Source organism: Pristiophorus japonicus, chromosome 19, assembly GCF_044704955.1.
Source record: "Pristiophorus japonicus isolate sPriJap1 chromosome 19, sPriJap1.hap1, whole genome shotgun sequence".
Taxonomy (NCBI): Eukaryota; Metazoa; Chordata; class Chondrichthyes; family Pristiophoridae; genus Pristiophorus; species Pristiophorus japonicus.
Genome location: NC_091995.1, coordinates 15562759 through 15575574, shown reverse-complemented (window position 1 = coordinate 15575574; position 12816 = coordinate 15562759). Strand labels below are relative to the sequence as shown.

At 48.1% G+C, this 12816-nt stretch overlaps 1 protein-coding gene across 1 annotated transcript in view; it reads right to left on the bottom strand.

Moving 5' to 3' along the window:
* LOC139229751 (N(G),N(G)-dimethylarginine dimethylaminohydrolase 1-like) overlaps positions 1-11574 on the bottom strand; it is a 90608-nt gene extending 79034 nt beyond the window's left edge. The window contains exon 1 of the mRNA XM_070861306.1: positions 10282-11574. Within this exon, the coding sequence (XP_070717407.1) occupies positions 10282-10593 (312 nt within the window). The 5' untranslated portion in view covers positions 10594-11574. The remainder of the gene's footprint in view (positions 1-10281) is intronic.
* Positions 11575-12816: the final 1242 nt, after the last annotated feature.

The window sequence follows — 12816 nt, the reverse complement described above, 5'->3', positions numbered from 1 at the left end:
ACTGAGGTGAATGATCAGCCATGATCTTATTGAATGGTGGTGCAGACTCGAAGGGCCAAATGGCCTACTCCTGCACCTATTTTCTATGTTTCTATGATCCGGAGACACAAATTCAAATCCCACCCAATCCCAGTTCAAATCCAGCTGGGGGAATTTTAATTGTTAATTAAATAAATCTGGACGAAAAAGCTCGTGTCAGTAATGGCGATCACGAAACTAGCGGATTGTCGTTAAAAATACATTTGCCTCAATATTTGTTCCTAGGATGTGGATGTCACTGGCAAGGCTGGCATTTAATTACCCTGCCTCAATTGCCCTTGAGAAGGTGGTGGTGAGCCTTGAACTGCTGCAGTCCGTGTGGCGAAGGTGCTCCCACAGTGCTGTTGGGGAGGAAGTTCCAGGATTGTGACCCAGCGACGATGGAGGAACAGCTGAATTATTTACAAGTCAGGATGGTGTGAGACTTGGAGAGGAACTTGGAGGTGATGGTGTTCCCATGCGCCTGCTCCCCTTGTGCTTCTAGGTGGTAGAGGTAGAGGTCGTGAGTTTGGGAGATGCTGCCGAAGAAACCTGGCCGAGTTGCTGCAGTGCTCTTGTAGATGGTACACACCGCAGCCACGGTGCGCCGGTGGTGAATGTTGAAGGTGGGGAATGAGGTGCCAATCAAGCGGGCTGCCTTGTCCTGGATGGTGGAGCATCTTGTTGTTGGAGCTGCACTCGTCCAGGCAAGTGTAGAATATTCTTGTGCTTTATAGATGGCGGAAAGGCTTTGGGGAGTCAGATGTTGAGACACTCGGCGCAGAATAGCCAGCCTCTGACCTGCTCTTGCAGGCACCAATGACCCCTGGGAAGGAAATCTGGCCTATGCAACTCTAGATCCATCAAAGCAGTTGACCCTTAACTTCACTAACAAGACACTCAGTTGTACCAAACCGCTATGACAAAGTAGATGTTCACCACAGACTGCAGTGGTTTAAAGCAGTTCACCACCACCACCACGTCAATGGGCAATAAACACTGGCCTTGCCAGTGACGCCCACAACCCATGAAGAAATAAAACAAAAACGTCAACACCTTCAGGAGAGAATTACAAAATAAAATTCCCCTGAGGTGCTCCTACAGGATCATGGCCTGCGACAAAAAAAAAGTGCAGAATCACACCATTTCGAACATTTCAAACTACCTCACATGGTTGCAGTGCAACCATCAGCAAGAAATCTAACCAACCTTAAACACACCATCTATGAGAGAAAGCCATTCAAATCCGGAATCTTACTGCCAAGGCATTTCGTTAGAAGTTACCATCCCAACCCTCGCACTAGGTCCCATTCACCCCTGTGCTCGCTGACCTAAATTGGCTCCCGGTCTGGCAATGCATACATTTTTAAAATTTTCATCCTGGTTTTCAAATCCCTCCATGGCCCTCACCCCTCCCCATCTCCTGCGATCTTCTCCAGCCCCACAACCCTCAGATCGCTTTACCATTGGCAGCTGGGCTTTCAGCTGCCTGGGCCCCGCCAAGCTGTGGAATTCCCTCCAGAAATCTTTCATCCTTTAAGGCGCTCCTTAAAACCTACCTCTATACCAAGCTTTTGGTCACCTGTCCCAATATCTCCTCACGTAGCTCAATTTCAAATATTGTTTTGTAAACATTCCTGTGTTGAGCTTGGGGACGATTTACTATGTTAAGACATTATATGAATGCAAATTGTTGTTTTTCCATTTAAACAATGTTCTGCAGCTCGTCAAACTTACTGGCAGTGGGGATGGATGAGATAGGAGGTCCCTTCTTAACTGACACAGCAAGCAATTAGGGAGGCAAATGGCATGCTATCTTTTATTGAAAGGGGGTTGGAGTACAAGAGTAAGGAAGTCTTGTTACATTGTGCAAGTGGCTTTGATGAGACCACACCTGGAGTACTAGGTAGAGTTTTGGTCTCCTTATCCAAGGCAGTACAATGAAGGTTCACTGGATTCAGCTCTGGGATGAGAGGGTTGTCCTAAGGAGGAGAGATTGAGCCTATACTTGGAGTTTAGAAGAATGAGAACTGATCTCATTCAAACTCAAGATTCGGAGGCGGATTGACAGGGTAGATACTGAGCCATCATTTCCCCTGACTGGAGAGTCCAGAACCAGGGGCCAGAGTCTCAGGATAAGGGGGTGGCCATTTAAGACTGAGACAAGGAGGAATTTCTTCACTCAGGGTGGTGAATCTTTGGACTTCTCTACGCCTAAGTTGTAGGGGAAATCAAGGGATTTCGAGATCAGACGAGAAAATGGAGTAGAAATCAAGATGAGCCATAATCATACTGAATAGTGGAGCAGGCTTGAGAGGCTGTAGAAGTACGCCTGCTCCTGATTCTTGTGTTTGCCTGCAGCCCATAATGATAGAGTTTTACAATCCCATAGGGAATAAGCTACAGCAAGTTCACAACGCCATGAAATATGATCAAAGTATTCATGCATACAGATCTACTTTACAGCCAACCCTAGAAATGCTACTCCAAAAGTTCAACCATCTTACTTTAAAGTATGTGGCTCCCCACAGATACACAGGCTTCTCTGGTGTTCCAAGTGTTTTGCCTTCATGAGCTGCACAGCCCTGTACAATCGAGTCTCAGGCATCACATGGAAGGGTGCAACTCAGTATGTTCCCATTGATTGTCGTGCATAGCAAATTGTGGATACCAACGGACCTTGCGCGCTCCGATCAAGGGCTTATCCGCAAATGAGGCAACAGCGGATAACGGGGCTACTGTGATTATGGATTTAGAAACATAGAAACACAGAAAATAGGTGCAGGAGTAGGCCATTCGGCCCTTCTAGCCTGCACCGCCATTCAATGAGTTCATGGCTGAACATGAAACTTCAGTACCCCATTCCTGCTTTCTCGCCATACCCCTTGATCCCCCTAGTAGTAAGGACTACATCTAACTCCTTTTTGAATATATTTAGTGAATTGGCCTCAACAACTTTCAGTGGTAGAGAATTCCACAGGTTCACCACTCTCTGGGTGAAGAAGTTCCTCCTCATCTCGGTCCTAAATGGCTTACCCCTTATCCTTAGACTGTGTCCCCTGGTTCTGGACTTCCCCAACATTGGGAACATTCTTCCTGCATCTAACCTGTCTAATCCCGTCAGAATTTTAAATGTTTCTATGAGGTCCCCTCTCATTCTTCTGAACTCCAGTGAATATAAGCCCAGTTGATCCAGTCTTTCTTGATAGGTCAGTCCCGCCATCCCAGGAATCAGTCTGGTGAACCTTCGCTGCACTCCCTCAATAGCAAGAATGTCCTTCCTCAGGTTAGAAGACCAAAACTGTACACAATACTCCAGGTGTGGCCTCACCAAGGCCCTGTACAACTGTAGCAACACCTCCCTGGCCCTGTACTCAAATCCCCTCGCTATGAAGGCCAACACACCATTTGCTTTCTTAACCGCCTGCTGTACCTGCATGCCAACCTTCAATGACTGATGTACCATGACACCCCAGGTCTCTTTGCACCTCCCCTTTTCCTAATCTGTCACCATTCAGATAATAGTCTGTCTCTGTTTTTACCACCAAAGTGGATAACCTCACATTTATCCACATTATACTTCATCTGCCATGCATTTGCCCACTCACCTAACCTATCCAAGTCGCTCTGCAGCCTCATAGCATCCTCCTCGCAGCTCACACTGCCACCCAACTTAGTGTCATCCGCAAATTTGGAGATACTACATTTAATCCCCTCGTCTAAATCATTAATGTACAGTGCAAACAGCTGGGGCCCCAGCACAGAACCTTGCGGTACCCCACTAGTCACTGCCTGCCATTCTGAAAAGTACCCATTTACTCCTACTCTTTGCTTCCTGTCTGACAACCAGTTCTCAATCCATGTCAGCACACTACCCCCAATCCCATGTGCTTTAACTTTGCACATTAATCTCTTGTGTGGGACCTTGTCGAAAGCCTTCTGAAAGTCCAAATATACCACATCAACTGGTTCTCCCTTGTCCACTCTACTGGAAACATCCTCAAAAAATTCCAGAAGATTTGTCAAGCATGATTTTCCTTTCACAGATCCATGCTGACTTGGACCCATCATGTCACCTCTTTCCAAATGCACTGCTATGATATCCTTAATAATTGATTCCATCATTTTACCCACTACCGATGTCAGGCTGACCGGTCTATAATTCCCTGTTATCTCTCTCCCTCCTTTTTTAAAAAGTGGGTTTAAATTGACTACCCTCCACTCCATAGGAACTGATCCAGAGTCAATGGAATGTTGGAAAATGACTGTCAATGCATTCACTATTTCCAAGGCCACCTCCTTAAGTACTCTGGGATGCAGTCCATCAGGCCCTGGGGATTTATTGGCCTTCAATCCCATGAATTTCCCCAACACAATTTCCCGACTAATAAGGATTTCCCTCAGTTCCTCCTCCTAACTAGACCCTCCGACCCCTTTTATATCCGGAAGGTTGTTTGTGTCCTCCTTAGTGAATACCGAACCAAAGTACTTGTTCAATTGGTCCGCCATTTCTTTGTTCCCCGTTATGACTTCCCCTGATTCTGACTGCAGGGGACCTACGTTTGTCTTTACTAACCTTTTTCTCTTTACATATCTATAGAAAGTTTTGCAATCCGTCTTAATGTTCCCTGCAAGCTTCTTCTCGTACTCCATTTTCCCTGCCCTAATCAAACCCTTTGTCCTCCTCTGCTGAGTTCTAAATTTCTCCCAGTCCCCGGGTTAGCTGCTATTTCTGGCCAATTTGTATGCCACTTCCTTGGCTTTAATACTGTCCCCAATTTCCCTTGATAGCCACAGTTGAGCCACCTTCCCTTTTTTATTTTTACGCCAGACAGGAATGTACAATTGTTGTAGTTCATCCATGCGGTCTCTAAATGTCTGCCATTGCCCATCCACAGTCAACCCCTTAAGTATCATTCGCCAATCTATCCTAGCCAATTCACGCCTCATACCATTCAAAGTTAGCCTTCTTTAAGTTCTGGACCATGGTCTCTGAAGTAACTGTTTCATTCTCCATCCTAATGCAGAATTCCACCATATTATGGTCACTCTTCCCCAAGGGGCCTCGCACAACGAGATTGCTAATTAATCCTCTCTCATTACACAACACCCAGTCTAAGATGGCCTCCTCCCTAGTTGGTTCCTCGACATATTAGTCTAAAAAACCATCCCTTATGCACTCCAGGAAATCCTCCTCCACCATATTGCTTCCAGTTTGGTTAGCCCAATCTTTGTAATGGAGGGGCCTGGACAAATGATCTGGAGGCACGGGTTCAAATCCCATCACGGCAGCTGGGGGGAATTTAAATTCAGTTGATTAAATAAACCTGGAATTAAGAAGCTAGTATCAGTAATGGTGACCATGAAACTACCGGATTGTCGTAAAAACCCATCTGGTTTACTCATGTCCTTTAGGGAAGGAAATTTGCCGTCCTTACCCTTCTGGACTACATGTGACCCCAGACCCACAGTAATGTGTTTGACTCTTCATTTCTCTCTGAAATGGCCAACCACGGTCTGCAGCGGTTCAAGGCAGCGGCTCACCACCCCCTCCTCAAGAGACATTAGCAATGGCCAATAAATGCTGGTTTTGCCAGCGACGCCCACAGGCCGTGAACGCACAATAAAAGGCTACCATCACAGCACTTTCAAAGCTCCTTCTGAAATTCAAACAAGGCAATCCAGATATAAAAAGGGCAAATAGAGCGGAGTTGCCCAGGCTTCATGGATCAGAATGCCAGAGTTTCCTGGCTAACACATGGCTCATAGTCCATTCTTAGGTTCCAGTTCTACTTGGGTCCTCTCCCTCACCTCTTTTTTTGGTACATTGTATCGGTGCCTTTTCTTGCTCTCACCCTGAACTAGAAAATGTCATTCACTTTGCTTCCAATTTCGACCCTTCCCATGGTCCATCTTCCTTTTTCCTCAGCCGAGGATTCCCCTCGGCCATGGTTAACATGGCCCTCGACTGTGTCCGTTCTATTTCCCACACCTCTGCTCTCACGCCGTCCCCTCGCACTCAGAACCACGATAGGGTTCCCCTTGTCCTCACCTTTCACCCCACCAGCCTCCACATTCAATGGATCCTCCGCCATTTCTGCCACCTCCAGCATGATCCCACCACCAATCACATCTTCCCCTCCCCTCCCAGCATTCGGAAGGGACCACTCCCTCCGCGACACCCTGGTCCATTCCGCAGTCACCGCCAGCACCCCTCCCCTTCCCAGGGCACCTTCTCATGCAAGTGCAGGAGATGCAACACCTGCCCTTCTATCTTCTCCCTTCCCACTATCCAGGGCCCCAATAATCCTCCCAGGTGAAACAGCAATTTACTTCTAGTTCTTTGAATTTGATATATTGTATTTGAGCTCACAATGTGCTCTCCTCTACATTGGGGAGACCAAATGCAGATTGGGTGACCGCTTTGCTGAACACCTCCGTTCAGTCCGTAAGCGCGACCCCGAGCTTCTGGTCGCCTGTCACTTTAATTCCCTGCTCCACCCCCACTCCGATCTCTCCAACCTCGGCCTCCTGCACCGTTCCAATGAAGCTCAACACAAGCTCGAAGAACAATATCTCATCTTTCGTTCAGGCACTTTACAGCTTTCTGGACTCAAAATTAAGTTCAACAATTTTAGACCATAATCTCTGCCCATATTTTATTCCCTTTCCTCCCTTAAAAAAAAAATCTAAGACACAACCACCCCACTCCACCACCCATTATTTTTCTCTCCGTTTCCCATGGTAGCTATTCACACCCTATCTAGACTCATCTTTTGTTTCCCAATTAGTTCTATTACCATCTCAATTCGGCCAATCATCCCTTGGTCTCAAATCTCTCCTGCCAGCCACCCTATCACTAACCTTCCTTTTTGTTCTTTCCTCCCCAACCCCCCCACTTTCAGCGCGCCAGCACGCTCTTAAAAATCAGTTACATTTCGACCTTTTGCCAGTCCTGACGAAGTGTCACACATTAACTCGTTTTTTTCTCTCCACAGATGCTGTCTGACCTGCTGAGATTGCCAACATTTGCTGTTTTTATTTCACATTCCAACATCCACAGTATTTTGCTTTTGACCTTAGCTTGGTCACTCGAGACATGTACGATGTACTGACAGTGTGCGTTTTATTTTAAAATATATTGCTCACCAGGAAGGGGGGAGCCGGGGAGGGTGGGGGTGCGGGAGAAGAGCCTAGTCAAACAAGTTACTGGTACGCTAGGTTTCATGCTGCTGGTCAGCAGAAATCAATCAATCATTTTGGGAATGTACAAGCAACCTTGCACAGTGCATTTCACTTGGAAGTCTAGGGCGCAATCAGCTGATTTTGACCCAAGATCCGAGCAGGTCCATCCATCCCTTTGAAGCTCCCCCGCAACCAATGAATACCATCGGTGACATTGATGAGAACATGATATTTGACTGAGAAAAGCTGGGGGGGTGGGGAGCAGAGCGAGAACTTGCAGCAGTTATCTGTGCGGCCAAAACTCGCCCTGGCTTCTTCAGCAGCACCTCCCAACCCGCGACCTCTACCACCCAAGAAGTGCTAGGTTCAGCAGGCACACGGGAACATCACCACCTCCACGTTCCCCTCCGAGTCAGACACACTATCCCGACTTGGAAATATATCAGCGTTCCTTCATTGTCGCTGGGCCACGATCCTGGAACTCCCTCCCTAACAGCACTGTGAGAGAACCTTCACCACACGGACTGCAGCGGTTCAAGGTGGCGGCTCACCACCACCTTCTCAAGGGCAATTAGGGATGGACAATAAATGCCGGCCTTGCCAGCGACTCCCACATCCAGGAATGAATAAAAAAAATAAGGAAAGAGTTGTGGGATGGGGGATGGAGGAACAGTCCAAAAAAAAAAAACTTCCTTTGAAAGGAAAAGCATCACGGCTTTCGGTGGACCACAGGGCTACAGTGCCCCCAGCTTTCAAATGGTGGTTTGGAAGAGCAATAAATCAGAGCGGGTTGGACACACTGTTAGGAGACCATCACTCCGATTTCCCCTGTATGCACCCCTACCCTCGTATGGAAGTAAAAAAGGTGATGAGATTTAGCAGTGTGTTCAGTGGTAGAAAGAAAGTTTTTAAAAAAATGTTTGCCTCTCAGGCACTTTGCTCCAAGCACTGATTAGTCTGCAGTTCTTCACATTACAGCACTGCTTCCAACAAGGGGAGAAGTCGATCAATACTCCTGGGTTGTCAGTACTATGCTGCCTGCCCAGTATATCTGGCAGGGTACCAGACATCTGCACAAGCACATTTTTTTTTTTCCCTTGCAAGTCCTAAATACAATTATTATTTCCAGCTTTTTTCTCTCTCTCTCTCTCTCTCTCTCTCTCTCTCTCTCTCCATACACACCCCTTCCCTCGTGCATCCCCACACACACACACAACGAGCCCCCTCCTCCACCTCCCTAGAGGGATCCAATACCTGTGGGAACCAACAGAGGGAAGGACCTTGAGAAGGGAGGATAACTATGGAACGTGCTCTGGACAAGGAGCCCCATTGTAACCGAGGAATCAAGTCCTGATCTCAAAGTAGTCATTAAAAAGGTGAAGGCTAGCCCTTCCAAGCCAAATAGGTAGGTGCTTAGCAAAGTTGCTAGGACAGAGCAATACACGCTGTAGATTGCCCAAGGTTACAGTCAAATATGCCATAGCTGTTTGGCTCGGAACTCTGCCAGTTTGGTGATTGGCAGCCAGCCATGCACGTGAAGATACCCAGCACAGCGTACCACTGGTCGGAATGTATTCCAACATAACCTATGGGCACTGCACACACCTCCCGCTCCTTCCCTTCCCCCCCCCACACCAGGTTAAGCGAATATCAAGCTTAGGGCAGGAGTTGGTCGCAGTGCCCCGCTGTAAGGGACGCAGAAAACAAAATCGGCATTTATCTAGCGCCTTTCAAGACCACCCGACGTCCCAAAGCGCTTTACAGCCAATGAAGTACTTTTGGAGTGCAATCACTGTTGTCATGTAGGAAACACGGCAGCCAATTTGCGCACAGTAAGCTCCCACAAACAGCTATGTGATAATGACCAGATCATCTGTTTATTGTTAGGTTCCTGTTTCCGCTTATATTTTCCTTGGTGGGGCCCTTGCTGGAAAGTGCCGAGTGTGGATATGAGGGGGAAGGCGGGATCAGGCTCGGCTATTGTGCCCGACACAGTCGAAGAGCCTGCCACCAGTTGCCTAGGCTCTCCTACATACACACACACACACACTTGCTTGGATGAACTACTGGAGAAACCTATGAAAATGTAAAGTAGAAGACACCAGCTGGAGCAGAGATAGAGACAGAGAGGCGGGGTTTGCAGAGAGCTGCACATCCCAACAGCCAAATGCTCCTTGAACCTGCGGTAAGGTCAAGTGATGAGATCACATGCTGATTTTGAACAAAGTGACTCGCCCTGTGCAAAAACAATACAATCCGGTTCTGATACAACGCAAGGCTCGGGATTGGCTCTCAGAAACTGTGGGAGGCGGAAAAACAACAAATGATTGTTTGATCAACCAACTGTAGAAACCCCAAGAAAATGGAAGGCAGCACCTTCGAGAGAGAGAGGGAAGAAGAAAAAAGATAAGAGTGAAAAAAAAGTTAGAAGCTAAAGAGCGAGGAAAACAAGATAAAGTTGAGGGGGGAGAGAAAGTTGGTGGCCATAGAAGAGAAGCGAGATATAAATGAGGGAGGGGGGGCTGGTTGGCAGAGAAGGAATGAAAGTTAGAGGCCAAAGCAAACAAAACAACAGACCGAGGGAGGGGGAACAGGCAGAGGTTATCATGGAAACAAGTCACACACACAGACAGAGAGGCAGAGACACACAGAGGCAGGCAGAGAGAGAGACAGACAGGCAGGCAGAGAGAGAGACAGAGACAGAGACAGACACACAGGCAGGCAGAGAGAGCGAGAGACAGACACACAGGCAGGCAGAGAGCGAGACAGACACACAGGCAGGCAACACACACACAGGCAGACGGAGAGATACACACACAGACAGGCAGAGACAGGGAGCACATCAAAACAAGTCCCACATTACAATAGTGGCTACACTCGAAAAAGTACTTCATTGGCTGTAAAGCGCTTTGAGACATCCGATGGTCGTGAAAGGCGCTATATAAATCCAAGTATTTTACAAAAAGCAGAACTGAGGAGACAGGGACAGGCACATACACACAGATCATCGAAACAAGTCACAAAAGCAGAAGAACTGAAGAAAGGGGCGATCTTTCTTTGCCCCGATCTCTCTCTCACCTCTTTCCTCCGGATAGGGTCCCAGGGGCGGGTGAGGAGAGCGGTGTCGCCGTGGACCACCACAATGTCCTCCACACACAGACTGCGAGGCAGCCCGGGCTCCTCGGACGCCGGCAGCTCGATCACCTGCAAGCCCAGCTTCTGCCTTAGGATGCCGGTGTAAACCCCAAGCTGCCGGTGCAGTTTGGCCACGTCCAGCTGAGACCCGGGCGTCGGGTTCTCTTTCTCCACCTCCGCCGCCCGTTCCTGCTGCCCCACCGCCGCCGGGACGCCCCTGACGATGGCGTGAGTGTATTTCCCGGAAAATGGCATGGCTTTTTCCCCCGTCGTGGAATCGGTCTTCTCCCGTGAGATGGAATCCGGATTGGCTCCCAGTCCTGTTAAAGTGATTTCCTCTGTAATCCACCGATTCCTTCAAATCCAATTGCAACTGCAATTGACCTGATCAGTTTTAACCAGGGTTTAATTTCTATCAATTGTTTAATTTGCTGTTTCTAGTTTTGGGGTCTAAATTGCCTCAGTTTCCCCTTTGTCTCTATTCTCTCTATTTTCCCTATTTCTATCCCCCCTGTTTGCCCCTGTCTCTATTTCCCCTTGTTTAGCTCCAATTGCACCCCCTGTCTCTATTTCCCTTATTTCCGACCCACCTTGTTCACGACAACTTTTGGCCGATTTGGATTCGAACTGTTTAGCAGCCACCAAACAATCCCAGGGACAAATTTCCCTCTCCCTCTCTCTTTCTCGCTGCTCTATTTCCCCCCGGTCCCGCTTCTCTTCCCTCGGTCTCCACAAACCCAACTCTGTCTGGTAAATCTTACTTGCTCTCCCTGCGCTCGCTTAAAACAAAATTGTTTCCCCCTCTTAGCCACACGCCCGCCCGCCCCCTGTCAACGGGAATTCACTGACATTTTTTTTCTTGTATATAAATCTGATTTAACTTTTTGTTGTTGTTGCAAGTTAAGCTTCGCCGACTCCCTCCCCTCAAATCAGATCTTCACTTTAAGTGCAACGCCAAATTATTTCCAGTGAATCATAGTTATAGCCCTACCCTCTGATATCAAGGCAGCTTATGTCCTGTCGTGTTTCTGTCTTCCCATCAAATCCTCTTTATTCTTCTGGGTTTTTTTTTTGGGGGGGGGGGAGAGATTGTTAACTTGTCCTTTCTTTCCTCCCCTTCTACTTCCCCGATTCCCCTTTCCCTGGGATCTTGTAATTCCCCCTCCCCTATCCGCTTTTGAAAGCTATAGTTGTAATCGCTCTGATAACGGGCCGTGAGGTTTCTACGTGATACCAAAGTGATCGCGCCTTTTATGTTAAGCGTTCGCACGGGCAGTATCTGACTGCTGCTTTACAAAGGGGGCGGGGGCGGTAGAGAGACAGAAAAAAAACACTAAAACCGAGAAACAGAGTGGAAAAAAAGACAGGGCAGGAATGCGAGGCAGCGCCACCTTCTGCTTGTTTCACGCTGTCTTAAAGACCACTCCTCAATCATCATCATCATAGGCAGTTCCTCGAAATCGAGGAAGTCTTGCTTCCACTCTAAAAGTGAGTTCTCAGGTGGTTGAACAGTCCAATATGGGAATTACAGTCTCTGTCACAGGTGGGACAGACAGTGGTTGAAGGAAAGGGTGGGTGGGGAGTCTGGTTTGCCGCACGCTCCTTCCGCTGCCTGCGCTTGTTTTCTACATGCTCTCGGCGATGAGACTCGAGGTGCGCAGTCCCCTCCCGCATGCTCTTCCTTCACTTAGGGCCGTCTTTGGCCAAGGACTCCCAGGTGTCGGTGGGGATGTTGCACTTTATCAAGGAGGCTTTGAGGGTGTCCTTGAAACGTTTCCTCTGCCCACCTGGGGCTCGCTTGCCATGTGGGAGTTCTGAGTAGAGCACTTGCTTTGGGAGTCTCGTGTCTGGCATGCAAACAGTGTGGCCCGCCCATCGGAGCTGGTTGAGTGTGGTCAGTCCTTCAATGCTGGGGATGTTGGCCTGGGTGAGAACATTGAAGTTGGTGCAGGATCTTGAGGAGGCAGCGCTGGTGGTACTTCTACTGCTGCCCTGTAGACCATGAGCTTGGTGACAGATTTGAGGTCCTGGTCTTCAAACACTCTCTTCCTCAGGCGACCGAAGGCTGCGCTGGCACACCTGGAGCCGGTGTTGGACCTCCTCATCGATGTCTACCCTTGCTGATAGTAGGCTCCTGACCGAGGTATATAATCCTTTAATAATCCTTCACTGATTCCAGATTGAGTCAAGCACCATTCATCAATAACAACAACAACAACAAAAGCAATGTATTTATATAGTGTCTATAAAGTAGTGAAACGTCCTAAGGTGCTTCACAGGTGTATAATCTTCTGAGGGGGCTTGATGGGGTAGAGGCAGAGAAGATGTTTCCACTCATGGGGGAACCTAGAACTAGGGGGCATAGTTTAAGAATAAGGGGTTGCCCATTTAGAATTGAGATGAGGAGGAATTTCTTCTCTCAGAGGGTCGTAAATCTGTAGAATTCTCTGCCCCAGAGAGCTGTGGAGGCTGGGTCAT